The sequence below is a fragment of the Desarmillaria tabescens genome (assembly GCF_030435595.1).
Source record: "Desarmillaria tabescens strain CCBAS 213 chromosome Unknown EV420scaffold_58, whole genome shotgun sequence".
In the NCBI taxonomy this organism is placed as follows: Eukaryota; Fungi; Basidiomycota; class Agaricomycetes; order Agaricales; family Physalacriaceae; genus Desarmillaria; species Desarmillaria tabescens.
Window position 1 is genome coordinate 247,332 of NW_026848357.1, and position 22,641 is coordinate 269,972.

At 47.0% G+C, this 22,641-nt stretch overlaps 7 protein-coding genes across 7 annotated transcripts; 6 read left to right on the top strand and 1 right to left on the bottom strand.

The window, feature by feature from the left end:
• The first annotated feature begins 1,075 nt into the window (after positions 1–1,075).
• EV420DRAFT_1025373 (uncharacterized protein) lies at positions 1,076–2,678 on the top strand. The gene is made up of 4 exons (XM_060465371.1): positions 1,076–1,183; positions 1,229–1,638; positions 1,682–1,871; positions 1,926–2,678. Exons 1-4 carry the CDS (start codon positions 1,094–1,096, stop codon positions 2,478–2,480), a joined length of 1,245 nt encoding a protein of 414 aa, XP_060324764.1. The 5' UTR covers positions 1,076–1,093; the 3' UTR covers positions 2,481–2,678.
• Positions 2,679–4,346: 1,668 nt separating this feature from the next.
• Positions 4,347–5,157, top strand: EV420DRAFT_1484972 (uncharacterized protein; the record flags this gene model as incomplete). The annotated part of the gene is made up of 6 exons (XM_060470145.1): positions 4,347–4,413; positions 4,448–4,504; positions 4,628–4,711; positions 4,791–4,912; positions 4,973–5,056; positions 5,098–5,157. 6 exons carry the CDS (start codon positions 4,347–4,349, stop codon positions 5,155–5,157), a joined length of 474 nt encoding a protein of 157 aa, XP_060324765.1.
• Positions 5,158–7,119: 1,962 nt separating this feature from the next.
• Positions 7,120–7,717, bottom strand: EV420DRAFT_1484973 (uncharacterized protein; the record flags this gene model as incomplete). The annotated part of the gene is made up of 3 exons (XM_060470146.1): positions 7,120–7,318; positions 7,370–7,510; positions 7,623–7,717. 3 exons carry the CDS (start codon positions 7,715–7,717, stop codon positions 7,120–7,122), a joined length of 435 nt encoding a protein of 144 aa, XP_060324766.1.
• Positions 7,718–8,142: 425 nt separating this feature from the next.
• Positions 8,143–9,152, top strand: EV420DRAFT_1724014 (uncharacterized protein; the record flags this gene model as incomplete). Its single annotated transcript, XM_060479802.1, has 4 exons — positions 8,143–8,243; positions 8,304–8,521; positions 8,571–8,764; positions 8,819–9,152. 4 exons carry the CDS (start codon positions 8,143–8,145, stop codon positions 9,068–9,070), a joined length of 765 nt encoding a protein of 254 aa, XP_060324767.1. The 3' UTR covers positions 9,071–9,152.
• Positions 9,153–12,121: 2,969 nt separating this feature from the next.
• Positions 12,122–14,536, top strand: EV420DRAFT_1484975 (uncharacterized protein; the record flags this gene model as incomplete). Its single annotated transcript, XM_060470147.1, has 11 exons — positions 12,122–12,179; positions 12,575–12,632; positions 12,685–12,822; positions 12,860–12,973; positions 13,024–13,258; positions 13,306–13,572; positions 13,723–13,849; positions 13,965–14,027; positions 14,081–14,226; positions 14,278–14,305; positions 14,427–14,536. 11 exons carry the CDS (start codon positions 12,122–12,124, stop codon positions 14,534–14,536), a joined length of 1,344 nt encoding a protein of 447 aa, XP_060324768.1.
• A 1,665-nt stretch (positions 14,537–16,201) lies between these two features.
• On the top strand, positions 16,202–17,018 carry EV420DRAFT_1576337 (uncharacterized protein). Its single transcript, XM_060474495.1, has 2 exons — positions 16,202–16,436; positions 16,494–17,018. The coding sequence occupies exons 1-2, from the start codon at positions 16,261–16,263 to the stop codon at positions 16,972–16,974; spliced, it is 657 nt and encodes a 218-aa protein (XP_060324769.1). The 5' UTR covers positions 16,202–16,260; the 3' UTR covers positions 16,975–17,018.
• A 2,823-nt stretch (positions 17,019–19,841) lies between these two features.
• Positions 19,842–21,122, top strand: EV420DRAFT_1649260 (uncharacterized protein; the record flags this gene model as incomplete). Its single annotated transcript, XM_060478280.1, has 5 exons — positions 19,842–19,931; positions 20,366–20,403; positions 20,459–20,645; positions 20,696–20,910; positions 20,957–21,122. The coding sequence occupies 5 exons, from the start codon at positions 19,842–19,844 to the stop codon at positions 21,120–21,122; spliced, it is 696 nt and encodes a 231-aa protein (XP_060324770.1).
• Between the last annotated feature and the right edge of the window lie 1,519 nt (positions 21,123–22,641).

Here is a 22,641-nt window from a genome sequence, read left to right on the forward strand (position 1 = left end):
CCAACAACATCCGTCACAGTATGGAGCACCTTCTACAGTTCCTTCCGAGTCGTAGATTTGAATTCGAGGCAAAGAAAGTGATTCAGCTCGCTGTAGTCTTAAGGAACAGAAAAGGGGATTTTGATTCGTATTTGGTGGAGTGGTCCGTTCTCGTTTATAAGGCTGAGTTCAAGAAGTTGACGCAATGGCGATAGATCTCAAGACATTCTCTGAAAATTGAGAGCAACGACGCGAGGACTACAAGAAGAAAGAAGGTATTTTAGGTGCGTATGCTGATTCAATTAGACTACTCTGCAATGGAAAAATAATACGCGTATACTCGAATTTCTTAGACTTGTCGTTCCTGATATGATTCCGTTGCCTAGGATCTTTGTTCGAGATAAGTATTCCCGCCAAATGCTTGAGTCTGAAACGGCAATAAGACGTGCCAAGCTTCGAAGGCGAACGATACTTACAGCAGGAAGGAAAAGGAATTGTTCAAATTTTGTGCTGTCCAAGCTCTTTAATGAGTATTAGTTAACGAGCACGAATCTCAATCTCACCTGGTCGTGGAAGCTCAAGCCTCAGGACAACCGCCCTGCCCATTGAGAGTCCTTTGCAGTCGCGGTTTTACGAAGACTAAATGAGGTGTTCTTGTTATCCATCACACGGCACTACTGCTGCAATGGTTAACTTTCATGTAGGGTTCAATTCCCCTCTGGTGCATGCACATATCACAGCTTACTCCATGCTTTTTCCTCGATTTTTGGGTCAGGATAATGGCGCATCATCGCGTTAGAGAAATATATATAGCATCTCAGTCTACGGGCCTACAGACTGAGGTATAGCGGGAACACGACAGTGGACAATCAAAGTTCTATTTTTGCGAGACGATTTGCAGCTCTGGGATAAGTCGAAAACAGGGAGCACGTTCTATCATCAATCTGCTGCAGAGCACCTCTCATACCATGAAGGAAGGGCAAGTCGTTCACAGTCGATGTTGCGACCTTCCGAAGGCTATCTCAGCGCCGACTACTCGGGAATGCCATGGGAACAGCTTAGTCACCGGTTTATTCGGCCCGTAACTATATAGTTACCTTGGACTGCAACGTCCATGAACGACGCACTCTACAACTTACCGAACGATGTGCTGATTTACATTATCGCATTTCTCTCCGTTCCTGACATCCTTCTCCTCCGCCAAGTGAGTCTTTCCTAGCCCAGAGATTCTAGGTGCTAATAGTGACAGACATGTAAACGGTTCAATACGCTCACAAGATTACACATCGTCTGGACAAACGCATTCAAACTCGATATCCTCTCCAATGGCTACCCCGCTCCCATCGATGATACAGACCTTGAGCAACGCACGCTTCACTCGTACCGACTCACGTCTCGATGGCTTGCAAACTCTCCTCTGATGCCAGCGAGCGAGACGAGTTTCACCGGGTCCCCCGTATCCGAAATCAAATTCATACCAGGCCGACAACACAAGTGGCTGCTGACTGTATCGAAAGGGACCCGGTCGGTGCTAGCGATCTGGGATATCGTGCGCAGGCACAAGTGCTCGGAGTGGTCGCCGAGAGGCGTGCCGTTTACTGGGGTGAGGCTGAACACAGATACAGAGTCTGAGGCGAGTATCGCTGTGGCGTTGGATGGGTGAGTCCTTGTTATTCTGACGACGCATCACTAACTTGTGTAGGTCACAGAGGATTGCGCTCTTGCACCTGGATGACGATGGAACGCTGCGTGAAATTCACTCTTTCGATATCGACCTTCACCTTGTCACCCTCACTGGTGATATCATGGCCCTCAGCGATGACTTGTCCAAGACATTGATTTATAATTGGAGGACGGATGAGCGAGCCTACCTCGATGAAGGAGACATGCAGGTAACTATTCGCTAACTGTTCTACCTATCGCTTATTCATCTCATCCACTTACAGCATGGCCACTGCATCCAAGTCATCTTCACCGCGCTAACCATTCTTGTCATCCGTGCACGCTCCATCAACCTGTACACTACCCTGCCCTTCCTCCACGGACAAACACACTCTCCCGTTGCGTCCCACTCCTTCAGATGCGTCGACGGTGCCAGTGCAACACCCACATCGGTCCTCATCCGCTCCGAGATTGATAACTCCTGGATATCAGGGCTTGACTTGTTCAAACTCTATTCCATCTCTTCCTTCCCACCAACCTTCACCAGCGAAATAACCTCCCAATGCGGCTCTCTTCAATGCACAGACGTCATACTCGGGAAATGTGAGACTGCTGTATGGATACGCCCCTATCGTGTGATGACCTTCCCGGATCAAGAACACCGCGAGACGCTCATGGCTGCCGTATTCCCCGGCCCGCTTAATCCCACTGCTAAACCTCGTGTCCGCGAGGTGTGCCCGAACCCGTTGAATAATTGGACCGCGTTGGATTATGATGAAGAACTCGGGAGGATCGCCCTTGGGTCGGGGTTTGGGAAGATTACGGTTGTCCAGTTGTAGGCATAATCCATGTCTTTCGTGACGTACTGGGTGTGTGACGTCCAAAACTAGGGTTCGAATCCCTTTGGAAGGGTTAAATTTTGTTGTAATCTTTTTCTTCTTTGCGCATGAGCCTGAGCTTGATTCCGCGTACGCATCATGCCTCGTGCAAGTGACCGTATTTTCATTACTAGGCTATCTGAGGACCCATGATTATCCTCTCAGAGGTTTCATCAGAAATTTTGCCATTTTGAAAAATTTGTCCGGACTCCGGTGGTAACCTCGCCCTGTCTCCAAATTTGTCCGGACTTTTGATGTAAGTTCACGAAAAAATCGCAAAAAAATCGTAAAAATCGTAATAAAATAAAATAAAATCGCAGAATATTAATATAAATTGTCTGTCTCTACAAAATACTTCTATTCATCTTCGTCCTCATTCTCCTCTATCTCTATGATGTTACCAGTGATTTCGTCTTGTACTGGCAATGTCGGTGCGAGCGCGATGAACTCCAAAATGGAGAGCTCTTTCGATGGTAGGAGCGACTGAAATAGCGAGGGAATAGCCAAGATGCTTTGACCGATCTTGGCGACGTTTTCAGGAACATTTCGATACTCTCGTCCGCATCCGATCCATTCAGACTCGTCCCATGCCAGATCTGAGGCTTCAAACTCGTCATCGTCGAACACGTATAAGTAGTCATGAGGCATCGGCCGTTGTTGGATTGGAGCCTGCTGGAGATGGTAAGGGGTAGGCTGGTAGATGTTTGTAGATGAGAAGCCTTGTGTTGTAGGAGGTTATAGACCGACAAAGTCAAAGTAGCAGATAGATTTCAGGTAAATTATCATAATAATAAGACTTGTCCAATTTCGTGCAGCGTCTCCTAGTAAGGCAATGTCCTGTAGCCATTATACATTGTTTTCAATTTGTCGCGTGGTAGAACAAAATACTAAGTGACGCAAATAATGTACTTTGTTACTGAGGACCTCTCCCGAGTCCCGCGGAGCACGTTTTGTCCGGATTTTGATCTAACCTTCGATGACCGCCACACATTGTCCGGATTTTCGATCTAAGCTGCTGGTGCCGAAGGGTCGATTTGTCCGGATTTTGAGGTAAGCTCGAGCCCTGGATTTCGAGAATTTGTCCGGACTTCCGATGAAACCTTTTGCGGGATAATCATGGGTCCTGCTATCTGCCTTTCAACTTTGCGTCACGTGCGTGTTCTTTAAAGGCGGCTTGTTCAGACAATCCTTCGTGATGTTGTGGTCTTATCATGCTAGTTATCTGAGTTCGAGTCCCGGTCGAAGGATGGTCCCTAGAAATCTCTTTTTCACACCATTTTGTTCGACCTACTTAACGTATAAGAGAAGCTCTAAGCAAGAAATGGGATACTTCATCGTGACGTTGCGGTACTGTGCACGATTTACCCTGCGTTGCTTACCTGGGTTCGAGTCCCAGTCGGAGGATGAAGTTGCCTATCCAGGACCCTTTTTGGTATCATTTCGCTCGAGCTCTTATCGAACCCTCTTATCCACATTCTCGACTCTCCAGGCTCGGTTAGGGTACCACAGACATAGTCATGGCTCCTAGCAATCGGTCATGTCCTCTTGCTCGGGGTATCAGTCAGGTTCCTGCTTCGGTTTTAGTCGTACTTTCATTACAAGAACCATCTGCCTCCCTTTCGATTTACGTCTCCGTTGAAGGCACCATGAGCATCACTATAAAAGACAACCAAATAATCCTTCGTGACGTTGTGGGTCTTATCCTGTACTGCTTACCGGGGTTCGAGTCCCGGTCGAGGAATTAGCAATCCTTCAGCAATACTGTTTTTTTTTTTGCATCTTGTTCGAGGTCTTATCCGAATCGTGCCTCCGTAGTTGGCATCCGAAATGGTACAGCAAACGAAATCATGGCTTTTAGTAGTCGGTCCTGTCCTCTTGCCAGGTTCTCGTTTCGGTTTGTTAACCCCCCCTAACACAATATCTATTAGGTTGTCTCGACGGTCATTTATATCATCATAAGGTCTTAGTATTGAAGGTGCTTGGAAGTAAGTTTCACTGTATGTCTTTCCCGTTTCTTGTAATAATCTACGAAATGATGAGAGGAACAGTATACCGAATTTACTGCATATGCGGCGATTTTGTCTGGAGCACCACCTCCTATTTCGCAGAAAAGTCTTGTGGTCAAACTTCGTCAAACATGGAAGCTTCACGAACTCCACCTCCTGGCTACGCCGGCTCTTTAGTGCCGACTAGTAAGTATCAATGAATTTGACCCCTTATCTCCCGGGGACCCCTTGAGGTCGTATTTTCCAACCGGAATTCATATCAAAGACGATCACGAGGGACTTGAAGTTCGCGAACCTGGTGGAAAGGAGCCTCTTTATTACCAGAGAGCACATCGCCTTCAGCCAGACGAACAGAGACTCTTCTGTGACATCATCATAACAGGCGAGGTACAGTCAATGAACTCTATTATTTGCTATATATTGATATCGCTCCCCATGGATATTCAGCATGGGGAGAATTCAATCTTGTCGGCAGCGTTCGCCCATGTGACGGCTTCATCAGTCTCTCTAAGGACTATATATGTTGTCAAGGTCTTGTCAAATTCGCTAACATCTATCTATACCTTATCTAGGTTGATGGTGATCGAGGAAAGTGGCTCTATCAGGGGTACCTTATCGGAAATGCTTATTAGAGTTGCTGTGGCTGTACGAGCCGTCGGAATCAACCGGCTCCGAACCCGTTACTTACCGTACCCGTAGTCTTCTTTTCTTTACCGTTTGCCACCATGTCGGCATACTAGGTATAAACGAGTTGCTCATTTTCGTTCCCTCCCGTGCTCGAATCTCAACAATGCTGACGGTAATTTGGCGGGAAGGTGGCTTGACACTTTGAGCCCTGTCGCTGTGCCCGGCTACGAGGGTTGCGTCACGGCGTCGATGAGTCATTTTGTTATGGGCGGTATGCTATTACCCCACAAATACAGTGGTATTTTGTCCATATTGGTCATCGGGTTATACGGTGGCAGGTGGCAGAATTTTCTTCGGACCTACAGACCAGCCTCGTTTTTCTCATCGCAATGAAATAAACAGTGGGTGTTTAATCCTTAACAGCGCCATTTTTCTGTGGATGAAGGAAGCTGTCAATGGTGTGTAGCACTTCGACGTGAGAGGATCAGCGCTGATGTGCGAACAGGGCGCTCTCGTTCCTAATTTGGTAAAAAGCCATGTTATCCCCGTACATACGGCGGATACGGGTACCGTATATACGGTGCCGTACCCGTACCGTCAGGCCTTCGAGGAACCTTTTTACGGTACGGTTTGCGGTACGGCATCAGCACGTACAACCCATAGCGTAATACGGTTTTACGGCCGTAAATACGGGTATGTGCACAAAAGCTCAGGAACCCACAATGCGGCTCAATTTTTGACCAAGAATTTGTCTGTGTGCTCATAAAGAAGTAGCCTGGACATCATTTTCTCTTAGTGCGTGCTATTGAAGACTTTTTTGGCTAACAGAGCCTGGTTCTGTTTGCAGGATGACATCCGTCCTCCTTGAAAACTCTTCGGCAACGCTAATTAGGCTGTATCAGTTATCGGAAGAATCATGAAAGTATGTTCTTATTCTTGATAAAAGTCAAAAGTCATAGCTTATATATATTGATTCTAGCAGTCATTCCTTGCTGAAATACCCGTAACAACCGTATGACCGTAATACGGCCGTACCGCACCGTCAAGCATCCCAGGCAACACCATTACGGTACGGTTACAGGTCATCCGTACCTGTCAAGTGCCCGTACACTTTACGGCCGTACCCGTATACGGGTACGGTGGACATCCCTAGTTACCATTGCATGTAATGGTAACATTCAATTTTGATGAACAGCGGCGGAGTCAGTAGAACAGCCAGTAGCGAAAGCTGAGCAAACTCTGACTGCCAATAGGCTAAAGGACCTATCTTTTTGTCACTCCCGCTCTGTCGAAGCCTAAAATCACCGCTCTCGCCAGTCCGTTTTCAATGTGGCAACTTGATCTCATGCGCGACCAGCGACACTCGGACCTCGCTTATACCTTAGTGAACTTTGACGAAGAGATAGGTTTTGATTTCTAGTCGAATTGCAGACATGTAATGTTGTCATTAAGAACTGAATACGGAAGGAACCGAAATGATCGAGCGATCGTGTCTAAAAATAGTGCGGGTTGTGTAGATCGCTCGAGTTGTAGCTCATTATAAAATGAACGTTCACAGTGCTTTGGGGCCCGAGACTACCGACATCATCTTTGAGCAGCGCGTGGAAAGAATTATTATTATTATAAGTCTCTTTCAACAAAATTAGTATACTAAAAAGGGTCTAGAATCTACTGGCAAACGGTATTCTACATCTTCTACATAATAGCTTAGTTGACATACGATGTTAGATTAAGCAGCAAGGATTAGGTTTACACTAGCGGCTAAGAGCCAAGGCAAGTGATGCGTCATTTACAGACCATTAAGGGGTAGCAGTGAGGTGTGCGATTCTATAGTATCGGAATTTAGATTCAAGATATCTTCAGGGTAGTTGGCTGGCGAAAATGCCTAAGGGATGTAGAGGGTGACGTTCAGTGTGGCGAGTCTGTCATTTTACTCATAAATGAGAGGCGATCTGCAATGATAAAATTCACTTGCCATTACAGAATAGTTGTCGGCATTTCCAGGAGGGCGGGCAGTCATTAACCATGAAGAGATATGTGAAAGAAGCAGTGACAGCAAAGAGATCCAGAAGAACTTGAAGAGAGACAGGAGAACCAAAGACATAGAGTGTCAGAGATGTAAAAAGCCAGGTGAGATCATGAAACAGGAAGAAAGAGAAGATTGCTCTGAAGTAGAACAGTAAGGAGCTGTGAGGATCGGCAGAATGGATGCCTTACCGAGTTCCAGAATCATTATCTTCCAGCGCAACTGTTACACAGAAATTTTGCACCCTTAACGATGGATGCTTGTCCTCCATTATCGACACAATTTGCGGGACAGCGAGACAGCATACTCCATGTGCAGGTGCACTTCGGACACTGATAAACATAGGTAGTGCACATAGAGGAATACCGTTCGATGGTACGGAGGTGAAGCATCGCTACTACCTAAAAATCTACTTTTAACGAGGACTAAGATCATTGGACTCACAGATATAAAGCGCCCTGTTCTACCTTGCTTGACGCCAAAAAAAACAGAAAAGGAGAAAATGCAATAGCTAGACAGCATTGGAAATGGTGAGCCATTGTGGGGGTGAAGGTAAAAATGAGGTCTGAGAACACGATGCTAGTCCGCAAATCATGAAGCTGGAAGAACGCATACACCCAACATACACTACGACCTGGAAAGGCAATAAACCGTTGATGTAAAGCTCAAACAAGGACCCACATGGACATTCAAGGGGTGGTTCATCTCAGCCCGGCGTTGTCCATCAAGCAGGATGCTGTATATATTCAGGAACATCGATAGATTTGTTCTCCTGGATGTGAGACAGTAACAACATCTTCGAAGTGTTGTCCCTGGCCATCCCACCGACTCTGAGAACGTGGAACCACGATCAAAGTTCCTCCCCATGCGATAGCACACGTTTGTAAGTGTACAGATCCAGCATTTATCTTTGCCTGATGTTGTGTAGCGTTTCTGGCAGGGGATGGCGACAATGATAGTGAACATGTCATTGTTCGAGATGGGCATGTTCTGCGCGTATTCGCTCCAAAACGGCACATTGTGGGGCAACATAAGTCAGAGCATGAGCTTGAAGTCGGCCACTTCGTTGGCTTAATCGTAAGTCAATGATCAAAGATGTTGCTTTGTATTCTGACGATATCACAGGAAACTCTTATCAGCACCATTGATTTCGAGCAAAGCTCAACGGTTTTCTTGGTCCTTCGAAGGAATGGACATTGTCTGGTACCGACACCGTTATGACCCACAACCTTTTAAAGTTACTCATCCGACCTGGGAGCGCCTTATCGATGAGCGTGAAATTGAAATTACCGAGTGGATATATGACATGAATCGGAGAGGAAGGTGGAACAACACGGACGTCGGTCAGTTGGACATTATTTTGTGACTACAACTGCTGAAGACTCTTTGTAGAAATCTGGTATGGGCACGAAGATCGCTATCTGAGGTTCGTGCAGAGGACCATAGTCTCCCTTGACGCTTTGCGGCAGCGTAACTTGGACCTACATTTCAAGGTACTAGGCCAGCTAGTTCGTGATGACGAAGTTGTTGGAATTGTCATGGAACCAAAGGGTGGCCGTTATGTTGAGTTTCGTGACCGTGCATTGGTATGTATGCGCTTGTCAGCATTGCAATGCATATTGATAAAAGGTTTATTCAAGGCGTACAACGTATTTCAAGAGCTACAGAAGGACAATTTACTCATAGGCTTCCCTCAGTTCAGCTTCTCCAATATGAAAATTTCTGACGGCAAAGTGCACTTTGAGACCAGGACTCTTCAGCTCCTGAGAGACCTCTCTTACGAACGCGATCCAGAGCGATCGGCGCACACCAGAAAAAATCACTGGGATTCTCTAGACTCGATGATGGATATACTCGAGTCTTTAATGCGAGTATGCAATCAAAATCCTTAGACAATTACGAACGTCATCCAAGAAAGGGTTGACCATCGTTTATTGGCGTACATCCCCTTTCCCGAGCGACCACTCCTCCTTGATATTCATTTCAGCATTAATCATCACTCAGGCATCATTTAGAACCGGCATTGTCGAGCAACCACCCGAAAGACGCGGTTACCGCTCCCGAGTAAATACGAGGAGCATTGGGATACTGAGCGTGGCAGAGATAAAGACATGGCCAGTGTATCTATCAACGCGGTGACACTTGCCCGTACTTCCCGGCACCAACAAGAACACCAGTACAAGCCTTATCGGCTTTCGAATACACGTTGTTTGTTGGGGTGGTCTGATTCCAGCGATGCTACAACAATATCTGAGGATGACCCCCACATGGAGGATCCAACGTCCTTGCCCACTTCATGACTTCAAGATCTTACACCTACTTCTTCGTATGTTCTTTCTTGGCATAGATGAGTTTGTATCATACTACTTCCTCTTTTGTAGCCTATATTGTATATCGTCGATCATCCTCGTTGTCCTGTGCTTATGATTTCAAACTTGACATTGCTACGCACACACGTTGCTCTATTCTGCAGGTCTAGTAGTCTTCGACTATGCTCAAAATACTATTAGGTTCTGTGACATCAGATATCTCGGGGGATGGGCACGCCGCCCGTTGAAACTTCTTTGGTCACCGGAATACCGCATCTCGAAGCAGTCTGGTCTCTTTCTCCGCTCGGTTGCTAAAATGATCATGACCTGTGACAACCACGTGGAGGCGAGGAACGATGGTATCTGCGGGCGGAACCCCATCTTAAATCGGAGTTTCTGTTCATCATTAAAAGTGCTGTACGCACGAAAGAAAACGCGAAAATGGACCGTGGGCGAAACACCCACGGGTGCGTATTTTTGCCGAATTTAGACAACTGTGGGACCTTGTTCTCACGTTCGATCATCCGCCCCTCGGAGATTGGACCTTGAATTGACCGCCTCGTCATGTAACAGTATAGACTATCAGTGAGGGCATGAACAACATGCATACTTTGTCGATTTATGTTGTATGTAGCGATATCCATGATCGTTAGGGGTGCAAATATACAGCATAGCCCTTACCTAGATAGGTGCGTTCATTGCTCAACAACTCTGGACGCCACCTGGCTCCTTACGGCTGTAAATTAATAGAAGAGTCTAAATGATAATTGCACTGGGAGGCGAATATGATGTATCTTAAGAGCGTCTTTCCAGACCAAAACAAGCTTATTTGGATTTCCATCCGGCTTGCTATGCTTACTCTATACCCTGTCAACACATGTCGGAGCTTGTTCTAACAGCTTACTCGACTCGTTTTGTCACATAAATGTAGGTAGGATCTGTGACTCGTCTTTCATTACTAACCGTTTCCCAAGGGATCTTGAACAGCTTACAGCTAGACAAATCGCCTGCTGGCTTACATCTGTTTCTCGGAAGGACCGCCTCCCCACCTCCATGCTTGCTTTAGTATCCACCATGGCAGCAACATGTCCTGGATCCAGTGTTGTAGGGTCACCACACCCAACGGGCGGTGATTCCAGCAGCGATGATGTGTCTGGCTCCTGAGAATCTGGACTCGAAGTGGCAGACTTGGCCAAACGAACGCCGAGTGCATAGTACCTACGTGTGAATTGCCTTTATACATTCAGGATTGCCACTCTTTATTCATGCCAATGACCAGTCCCAACATCTATTTTTCGTCGGCTGGGTTCGTCTCTTCATCATTCAAGTATTTTGTGCTTGGACTCCACTTGTCGCGTAGCTTCGTGCAGGGTATTCTTTTTGGCTTATGCGCCTTTTTTTCCTCCTTGAACCTTATTGATGCTTCTCTGAACGTGGCCCATATCTGGCATCGTTAGGCATCGGTGGTTATTAGTCAGAATACCCATGAACATTAAAGTCGGTACTGACCTTCTCAGGTTTGAAGGGCATATCCCGAGTCCCAATTCTCCTGGCGCTACTTGTAGAATATGACCACACTGTATAATTCTCTCATATCGATATCCGTGTTTCGATGCTGAGATCTAGATCCACACGGCTGCTGAATCTAACGATCTGGTTGCTATGAATTTTGGCGGATCAATTTTTGTCGGATCAGGCGCGCGCTTGTTACAGTGTACCTGGTACGCGAGTGGGAGTCTGAATTTCTGCGAGTCCCAGCGGCCGAGCTCGGTCATAATGTTAGCTGCTTCCGACTCGTCGGAAATAGTAGTTTAGGTTGTAAGACACATCAAACAGGCGATTTCCTAACACCTGGAGGTCATCGAAGCGGGACACTGTTTCAGTGGGGTCAACCCTTCAAGATCCGAGCTTGGCTGAGACTAATCCAATTTACACAAAGGAGTACCTTCTCTTGAATCCGACGTCGCTTTGATATCTTGGCGACTCTACATTTTATTTTTTTTTGCTCTCGGTTTCTCCTTCCTGGCCTGAGCAAGTTCATTTCGGGTAAGGCTGACACCACAAGAACAGAAGTGGCGCAGTACTTGTTCATCTTCGCGCAACATCTACGGGCCACACGTCATAGGTGGTGGAATAATATCAACGTGTATTGGATAGCAACCTGATGTGATAGCAAATTAATCCGACGACAATTCATGTATATGTCCAATTTTGCGAGAGTCACGAGATGCGACTCGCAGACTCGGAGTAGGAAGGACTCGGTCGCAGCGAAATAATTAATATATATGGAGATGCATATACTCGCCGGTTCTTGGATAGTTCTTCTTCTCCATGTGAAAGTCCTCGAAAGGAGAACAAGAGTCCATCAAGAATGAGAAAGTCGATAATTCTGAAACACTGCCAAATTCCAATCCCTGCTTTCCCTTCAGACTCGTCGGTTCGGGCCAATCTCATGGGAAGGAGCGTGGTTGGCGGTAAGGGTACATGTCCGTTCCCTGAAGCGCGATAGTATCTCTTCCGGTCGCTCAAAACAATCCTCAGATGTTCTCGGAAGTCAATTTTGATGATGAATACCCGTGGACCTACACAGACTGGAGATAAAAACATACGGTTTCCAATGAGGAGAGAGTGGCGATGAACGAAAGGGAGACCGAGGAGATGGACGGCACCCCAACGTGGTGGCCGGCAGAAGGTAAGAGTCTTCGTGTATGGTATGTTTAGCTTGGTAAAGGGGCTTGATTTGGGTGGTACAATCAGCCATGTGTAAGGTAGATGAATCTAACGAGTAACGATGGCCTGAACAATGTTGATGAACAGCCTTAAAACCCCCTGGCCGTAAAAAATCCAGATCGGAAGAATGCATGGGATCCTGCATTTATGGTGAGAATCGGAATGTCGGGTAGATCAGTCATCCATTGAAGACTTTGCAGGAGCAATTCCTTGAAAGATTGCACGACAAGAGAGGGTGGAAGAATTGGAAATTGACATCTGTACCTCACGTGGGCATTTGATTGGTGTTATTTCGTAATTCCGGTCTTTGCTTGCTTCCCTCACTGAGCGGAGACGCGCGATCCCCTTCTTCTTCAGATTGTAGCTCCAAGTTGGCGAGAAGGACATCTGATCAAGATAAAAGCAATCCAGTGATGTGAGCTATATTGGTACGCTTCTGGCAACATGATAACTGATTTTATTTCTAGATTACTTAACGCTCCCCAGCATTTATTCAAGACCAGCATAAAACACGGAACATCCTTCCCCAAGACGATAAACATCAACCGGATCTTGTCACAGAGTTATATATCGACGTTCCTTTTCGCGTTCCTTGGTCCTCGCAGGTGTATATCCTCGTGATGAAGAATCATCACGTTGTAGGTGGTATAGGAAGGGACGAAGGGACAGGGTCAATAGTGATGAGGTTAATGCGCTGTTTGATTGGGTGGGCTTGATGGATGACGTGATGATGGCGAAGAAAAATGACTACGCCAGGTAAGACTCCCCCCGCTTCCCGGCATGCGTCACTGACAGTGAGAACCCAGACGCGCAAATGTTTCCACATGCTCACAGGACTCTACATCGTATGGACGAACGCTTCCAAACTCGACATCCTCTCCAACGACTAACCGTATTCCTGCGATGAAGCCGATCTCGAGCACCACATGTGCCACGCCTACCGATCCGCCCCCCGCTGGCTCTCCTCTCCCTGAGACTACCTTCACCATAACCTCCATATTCCAATGCTACCGTCTTCTAGCTGTTTCTAAGAGAAATCTGGTCTGTCCTCATGGTCTGCGTTATCGGACGCAGATACCAATCCTCAGAGTGGTTCCGGAGAAGCGCGTTGTTCACTCAACACGGAACCTAAATATCTTGGATGGATGTCAACGATGGCTAACTTATGTATCCTATACTCCTGCATCTGGACGACAACGGGAACCCTGGATGAAATCCACTCCATCGACTTTGACCTGCGCCCAGTCAACCTCACAGCCGACGACTTAGCTCCCAGCGACAACCCCTCCAAAATGTTGTCCTACATCTGGAAGGCCTGTGAAAATGGCTTCCTCGATGAAGGAGATGATACGCAGGTACCTATCCTCCACTGAGTCCGCTGAGTACGTCATTGGTATATGATCCCTGCTTACTGAATGCGAACAGCTCACAAGGCTACATGAACGCATCCACGCTTTGGTGTTCGTTCTGCTGACTACCCAGTATACGGTCTCCAACTACTCTAGATTCTCCGACTCGCTTGCTGTCGAGGACAGGGACGGCGTCCACAACTGGATGCTATGCGTACGAGGTCGACCCTGACGGTCTGGGATATTGCGCGGACTAGTCGAGTGTGGCGGTATCGTTGCATGGGTAAGCACTCTTTGCTCTGATGAACAACGGATAACTTATTTAGGTTTCAGGTAACTCGGGGATTGTATTTCGACGACTTGTGAACTATGCACAAAATCCACTATAACAACTACAGTATCTGCCCTCGCCGTCGACATCCTTGGGAGACCGGCACGCGCGAGGCTTAAGCGACGTGCAGGTAAGCATACTCTAGCTCTTCTAATCACGCTTAATCATATCTTGTGCCCACAGTACGACCGCTACATCCAAGCCATCTTCACCGCACACACCATCCTAGCCCTCTGAATGCGCCTCCATCAACCTCTACGCTGCGCTCTCCCCGACCAGTCGTCTTTGCCCCGACCTCCACGTCTACGATACCCCACCACTTCGATGGCGTCAGTGCTCCTTCATCCGCACCCAACGGCGCTCTCTCCATCCTCATCTAGTCCGAGAATGACAACACTGGAGCCTCTCGTGCGAGCTCTAAATTATCCCGTCGTGCATTATGAATGAACATGCCTGCCTATACACCCTCCTCCAGCGAGACAGTATCCCGTCGTCCTGCGCTCTAATACAATGATATTGTTCTCGGCAGGTAGAGAACGGCAGTATGCATCCATTCACACATTCGTGCCATGGGAGGAGCATGACAGCGGCAAAGCACCAATCGCAGTCCTATTCCCGGGTCAACTCATGGCGGCGTGAAGAACTTGGAAGGGTCTGGGTTTTATATACCCTTCGTGGTGTATTGGCTACGTCGCTTCCACTACCATATATCAGGGGTTCGAATCCCTTCCGAAGGAGTCTTGTATCTTGCGGATTTTTTTCTTCTTCCTGCGCAGAAATAAAAGTCGAGCGTTACCATGTTGGAGGTGATCTCGCTTCTGTTATACTCGTCCTGTTTCTGGCCTTTTGGCTTCTTCAAGGAGTTCCTACGTACGCTATTCAGGTTCCCATTCACTCTTTCATCCCAGGTACATGTAGCTCAATATGTACTCCAGCTTTCCGTGGTTCAATTCCACAGAGGGCTATCCCCAGATATTCGCATCCTTTTTTTTAGGAGGGTGAACAGTCTGATTCCGAGATAGAGAAAGACGAGCAAGCATTTCCGCTCAATTCTGGTGGGTAGGTGAGATTCGGGAATGGTATCCATGCCGGGATCAGTAGTAGTAGATCGTCGCCAGAATTAGGGCCGCAGGATTAACTACTGCGCTCAAGCTTCCGACATGCAACGTTCATACGACTGTCGGTTATCGCTCAGGGAAAAGTTTGATTTTGATATTGTATACTGTGTCGACAAAGTCTCATTCAGCGGTACAGGTCCCTCGGCATCCTACGATACTTACCTGGGAAGAAGAGTGATTTGTAAACTTGATCATGATGTGAGTAATAAAACGGAAGCTACTGTCATTACATATCTCTGCTGGGATTTGAACCCAAGGCATAACTTGTATCCACTACGCCACGAAGGCGTCCTGCAGCTAAATCTTACCAGACTCTGACTTGCCTACCAAAAGTCGGACAGGTATTAATTGCGGACAGCAGGGAAGAAGAAAAAACACGCATAACATCGAAATTCTCATCCTTCAAGTTGAACGTAATGTACCAAGTAGACATACCCACCATCAGGATCCAAAGATCAGACACTAATAATATTATACTAGTAGACGATGTGTATTGTAATAAGTACTCTAATCACAGCAGAGTATAATTGATTATCCTGCCTATGATCAATTATATACTGCAGCCTGAGCATTGGGCCCCTCCTTGTGTGCTGCAGGCGGCTCAGAAGATGTCTATCATAACGGAATCGTAGTTTTGAAATTGGGTGCATGTACCTTGTGTCTCAATAGTACCCACAATGTGCCACATATAATGGCCATTTATGTGGTTACATTCTGCACCCATGTTGAACATCATCTAGACCCAGGAACATGTCATTGCCTTCGGAATCCCATCACGTATACTGAGCGACATGTCAGGGACTCGGAGACATGTTATCTTCAAGCTATACATTCGTGGGCCAGAAAGATCTATGCCAAGCTATAAACTCATCAACCACGGACTGTATCTATCATCGCCATGGCTGCTGGCACTGCTATCGCAGTTATCCACTGGACGCGGGTATTTCTTCATCTATTCAGCTCTGCAGATATGTATACACAAGCGGTGGAAGAATTATGTGAACCACTAGATCCATCATCACTATAACTTGATGGCAACACGGTCGATCTGTCAAGGAAGACTTCACTTGATGTTTCATCGTTTAGCGCAGTCCTCTGCGTCGCATCCTTTGATTGACTGATGATACATACTAGACGATGTCAAAATCTCCAATCGGTCGCTTTAAATAGCCATTCTCATCGTGAACACCTTTCTTTCAGTGCGTTACTTCCCTCTTCCTCGTCTTTGACAGACCCTCCTCATCAATGGCAAGCGACCAGAACAATTCTCAACTATTTGCCAACCCCGAAAATGTCCTGCAGCGCAATGGGCACTGCATTCCGCCGTTCTATCCTGATAGAATCCACGCATCTTGCGCCATGGAAGAGCTTCGACTATACATCGTCAAAAAAGGCATCAAGCCCGGCGTTTACACTTCCTGGTGAGATACTTCGTCTTTCGATGCTGGGTGCCCGTATCTCAAAAGGTTCTCTTTCAGGGAGTCTTGCCAGGAGCAAATTGACACATATCGCTTCCGGCCTGAATTCTACCGACGCAATGATTGGAATGCATGCATCGAGACATGGCAGAAGGACTGCCACCCTGGACCCCACTCCCATCCGCCACCTGTCCCCCTGCTCAACAGCTATGCAAGATGGAATAATTGGGCAGCCAGGAAGCGGGGTGTATGTCAACATCGTACTATGTCTTCAGAGCCAGATGTACCTCACACCCCGGATGCTGCACCTTCCAACACCACTCTTCCGCCGGTGGAAATCACACGGCCTTCGACTCCAGATGCCAATCCACAGGCTCCATCCTCCCCCTCTCCGGGTCATACTGGCTTGAGCACTCCAGGTGCTAGCAGCAGTAGCTCCGTCGCCAGCAGCTCTAAGACCGGGAAAGAGGATTTTTGTGTGGTTGGCTGCATGGCTACATGGTCGTGTGGAACATGGCTGTGTGGTCGTCAGCGTGGTTGACACATCATAGGTACAATCAAATGTCCATAGAACATGGCCTCGACACGTTAGCCTAGCGAATACTCCAGATTAGTACAACCGCCACTCCTGAAGAATTTTGGTATCATTAACATCATTTTTGTTGAATTAAATAATTTCTCGAGCGTTTCAATGGTATGAAAAGGTCGCAAAGGTCATTTGTTAAGCAAAAATTGGTGAGATACACGAAGTGGGGTTATTCACTTTATACTTCCCAGTGGATGCGATGGTAACAGGCTTTATAACGCAGTGACCCGAGACCATGTGTCCGTCATTGCGTGCTGAGCGGAATCAAAATCACAGACCTGGAGTCGGACTCGTACTCCCAAGAATGGCAGTGCTCATCGTGGAATAATTCAGTACGAATGTAAAAAAAGGGAAAGGCACTATTATCTGTGCACCCTATGCGACAGGAGAGTGGAGAAAGATAAACAATCGAATCAAAACGCGGGAAAGACCGAAACAGACTTAGATTACCGGTGGCTGTGCCCAATGATCTTCTTCGACCCGTTTCTCGTTCGACAATCGATGGAACAAGCAGACCTTGCATACGAATAAAAACCGATGAGGATACAACCTGGGAGGACATCCATCCTTCTCCTCTGCACGGTGAGGCGATTTCTAATCCTAAGATCCTGGTTAACCAAGATTACAGACGTGTAAACGGGTCAATCCGCTCACAACAGATAGATAAAGGCGTTCAGGCTCAAAATCCTTTGCGATGAGTATTCCAACTACATCCGTCGCTGGCGCCTCTTACATTCCCTTTCTTGTGGATTTCAATTTGAAACAAAAAGATGATTTAGCTTCATGTAGTCGTAAGGGACAAGAAGTATGGGGTTGTCTGAAGGTATTCTGATTAGTAGTTGGTGGAGCATTTACTGGCGTGGTACGTTCTAGTTTACAGGATCGCGTTCAGGACACCAATTCAATGTCACCCTTCCTAGAAAATTGGGAGTAACAACCAGAGGAATCTGAGGGGAAGGACGGAACTCTGTGTGCGTCTGCTGGTCCAACTAGGCTAAGTACTTTGCGAAAAATGGGTGCGTGTGCTTAAATTACATGGACGTAAAGAACCTGATATGATTACTTTGCCTGGGACTTTTGTTCGATATATCCCCATCACGTACTTTAAAACTGAGACGCGCCAAGAGATGAACGCGCATGAGTAACTTCGAAGGCGAACGATGCTTACAACAAGGATGACATGCCAGAAGCTTAGTGCTGTCCACGATCTGTTCAGCTTCTTATTTTCGCTTCGTATTTCCAACCTTCACGCTCACATTCGAGAAGATCAACCCTTCCAATCTTACCCTCCGATTTCTCATGGAAAGGTATTTTAGACCCAGCTCCGAGATATACTTAAAGATTGAATCCATCTATTAATATTCATCGCAGGGGCTCGCTACGTATTCCATGACTGCTGAATTTTCCAAAATGTACGAATCTATATCCATTGGTGCTCTCTGCGCCTCTTTGCACGTATCCACGAGTTCTAAGCTATTTGGCGTTCACAGTTTCCCAGCCATTCAGGCGCGGTTACCATCCGAGGCCAGGCGATTCTATCATAAATTCTACCCCATTCTATTTCTGCAGAGTCAAGTTCCTCGTCAGTCACTCTGTTTATTATTACTAATACTTGCGTTCCCTGCAGGTTTTTGCCATATGGTAATGTATTCATATTCTATCGTCAGCACTTTTTCCAGCTTATGTTTGCAGGTTCCTCGATATATACCATCCCACGTTCTACTTCATTGACATTCAAAGGACCGATGGTGAGGCTGGAATATCCCCCACAATATCGCGGTAAGGCATACCCCGAAAATCGACTTTATTCCAAAAACGTAGAAACCCTGTGGTTCACCTGATACCTATGTTCAGCTTCCGTCTTTCTGATGATATTTACAGGCTCTCTTAACGTTCCCTTTCCTCCCATCTCACAATATACACCCGTTGTATTGAACATATGCTTCTTCGCCATAAGATATTTATCCGTACATCTGGTCCCGTAGATTTATCGCCCTTTAGTTAGCCGACCAAAATCTTAACTCTTGGAGTAAGACCTGCTTTTTTTCATGAGTAATGAATCGATATCCCTCACACGGCACAATGGTAAACTTTTAAGTAGGGCTCGATTCACCCCTGGTGCATTTTATCGCTATTCCTTGATTTTTGGCTTTGGACACTGGTGAATGGCGCCCCAGCCACGGCAATAGTGAGCCGGTGTGATAAAGTTTCAGCGAGGGAGGCACGTTAGAAGAACATATACTATTTGGCTCCGGACCAGAGCTGACGTTCGACCATATTTACTAGATCGCCTTGAGTACAATTCTGTTGGTAGTCGAGTGAAGCGTGAAAGAATGGAGCGTATACATTCATTTAAATTGAGTTCTCGTACCATAGGAGCTATTGAGGTACTTAGTGCTAAGTTCTCTTGCCACGGTTTGAGCTCGCATAAAGAAGCTTTTTATGCTGCGAGCCACGGAAGCCACATTGTTTATTTTCTCATCTAAATAAAATAGGAAGATCTTATCTGCGTGCGCGGTCAGCATGAATCTGTTGTTTGGAAAGCTGTGAGAAAGGGCTGGTAATCGTTTAGTACGAACAGGGGCTGGGCACCTATGATGTCGCTGTTCTTTTTTCAAAAGAGTGAAGCAAGGGCGAGTCGTGCACAACATCGGTCTCCGCGGTGCGACTATTGCAGTACCGACCATTGGTTCTTTCCTCGGTGGGGTTGTAGCAGGAAGAAATCGGAATTTCCGGAAATGCCGTAGGCAATGTGGTGGGAATGGCTTAGTCACTGGTTTATTCGGCCCGTAACCGCACAGTTACCTTGGACTGCAACGTCCATGAACGACGCACCATACAACTTACCTGATGATGTCCTGATCTACGTTATCGCGTTTCTTCCCGTTCCTGACATCATCCTCCTCCGACAAGTGAGTATTTCCCGAACCACAATGATCCTAGCTGCTAATAATGACAGACATGCAAACGGTTTCAACGCGCTCACAAGAATTACACATCATCTGGACAAAACGCATTCAAACTCGAATATCCTCTCCAATGACTACCCCGCTCCCATCGATGACACAGATCTTGAGCAACGACACGCTTCACGCGTACCGACTCACGTCTCGATGGCTTGCTGACTCCTCTGATGGCCGACGAGCTAGACGATGTTTCACCGGGTCGCCTGTATCCGAAGTCAAATTCATACCAGGGCCGACAGCAACAAGTGGTTGCTGACCGTATCGAAAGGAATCTGGTCGGGTACTGACAATATGGGGATATCGCGCGGGGGGGCACAAGTCCTCAGAGTGGTCGCCAAGAGGCGCACTGTTCACTGGGGTGAAGCTGAACACGGATACAGAGTCCGAGGACTAGTATAGGCCGTGTGGCGTTGGATGGGTGAGTGCTTGTATGTTTCTGATGGTCCCACTCGCTAACATTGTGTGGATCACAGAGGATCGTGCTCCTGCATCTGGACGACAGATGGAGGCTGCACGAAAATTCGCTCCTTCGACATCGACTTCAGGCCTGTCACCCTGACTGGTGATATCGTAGCCCTCAGTGACAACTTCTCCAAGACATTGATCTACAACTGGAAGAATAACGAACAGGCCTACCTGGATGAAGGAGGTGACATGCAGGTAACCATTGCTAGCTGATCTAATTCTTGCTTATTCATCTGTGCTCACAGTATGACCACTGTATCCAAATCGTCTTCACCTCTCCAAACATTCTCGTCATCGTGCACGCTCCATCAACCTGTACTTTACATACCCTTCCTACATGGGCAAACACACTCTCCCATTGCCTCCCACTCCTTCGGCTGGGTCGATGGCACCAGTGCAACACCAACCTCCATCCTCATCCGTTCGAGAGCGATAACCCCTGGACATCAGAGCTTAACTCGTTCGAACTCTATTCCCTTTCTTTCCTTCCCGCTAACCCTCACCAGCAAAATATCCTCCTGGCACGGTGCTCTTCGATGCACAGACGTCATCCTCGGGAAACGTGGAACCGCAGTATGGATACGCCCCCATGATCGTGCGATGGTCTCCCACTGGGAAGAACACGATGGCTGTGAGACGCTCATGGCGGCCATATTCCCAAGCCCCGCTTAACCCCACTGCTCAACCCTGTGTTCGCGAGGTGTGCTCGAACCCGTTGAATAACTGGACGGCGTTGGATTACGACAAAGAACTCGGGAGAATCGCCCTCGGGTCGGGGTTTGGGAAGATTACGATTGTCAGTTGTAGTCAAAATACGTGTCCTTCATGACGTGCTGGATACGCTAACAAAACTAGGGTTCGGATCGTTTGGAAGGGTTAAATTTTATTGTAATCTTTTTCTTCCTTGCATGAGCCTAAGCTTGATTCTGCATACCCATTCTTCGTGCAAGTGACCGAAAATTTGAAAGGCAAATAGCCTAGTGAAAATACGATCTCTATCGTGGGTTCTGATTGGCCAGCTGAGCAGTTACTTAAAGGCGGCTTGTTTCCGCTATAAATAAAACTGCAAAACCAGTCTTCACGTAAATCTTCGTGGCGTTGTGGTGTTATGTGTGTTCTGCGCTGCTTTTCTGGGTTCGAGTCCCGGTCGGAGGATTGTCGGCCAGTAAAATATCTTTGGTATCATTGATACAAAAAAACTAGTACTCTGCATGAAACCTTCAGGTAGGTAATTACGGTTTTGTAGCGACACTGAGGGCAGTGTTTTGATACGATATTTTACTTATCCCGTGCTAAAAAACCACACGACTCGGTCGCAATTGCAATTGCAATTTTTTTCCAAAACCTCCTTTTTATACATTGCGCAACCCTAAATCCAACCACTGTGTCGTGATGATGTGGTATTATCCTGCGTTGCTCACCTGGGTTTGAGTCCCGGTCGAAGGATTCGCGATCAAAAGCAACACCTTTTTGTATCATCTCGCTCGATCTCTTATCGAACCTCCTTATCTCAGACTCGGACAGGATCAGAAAGGGCTTAGGGTACCACAGACAAAGCTATGGCTTTCTAGCAGTCGGTCACGTCCTCTCGCTCGGGTATCAGTCGGGTTCCTGCTTCGGTTTTAGTGGTACTTTCATTACATGACCCATTTCCAACCGGAATTCATATCAAAGAGGATCACGATGGACTTGAAGTTCGCGAACCCTGTAGAAACGAGCCTCTTTATTACCAGAGAGCACATCGCCTTCAGCCAGAGGAACAGAGACTCGTCTGTGACAGAGTCATCATAACAGGCGAGGTACAGTCAATGAACCCTATTATTTACCCCATATTGATATCGTTGCCCAGGGACATTCAACATGGGGAGAATTCAATCTTGTCGGCAGGGTTCGCCCATGTGACAGCTTCATCAGTCTCTCTAAGGACTACGTATGTTGCCAAGGTCTTGTCAAATTCGCTAACATTTACCTATACCTTATCTAGGTTGATGGCAATCGAGGAAAGTGGCTTTATCGGGGGTACCTTATCGGGAATGCTGACGGTAATTTGGCGGGAAGGTGGCGTGGCACTTTGAGCCCTGATGCTGTTCCCGGCTATGAAGGTTGCTTCACGATGTCACGGCGTCGATGAGTCATTTTGTTACGAGCGGTGTGCTATCTACCCACAAATACAGTGGTACTTTGTCCATAT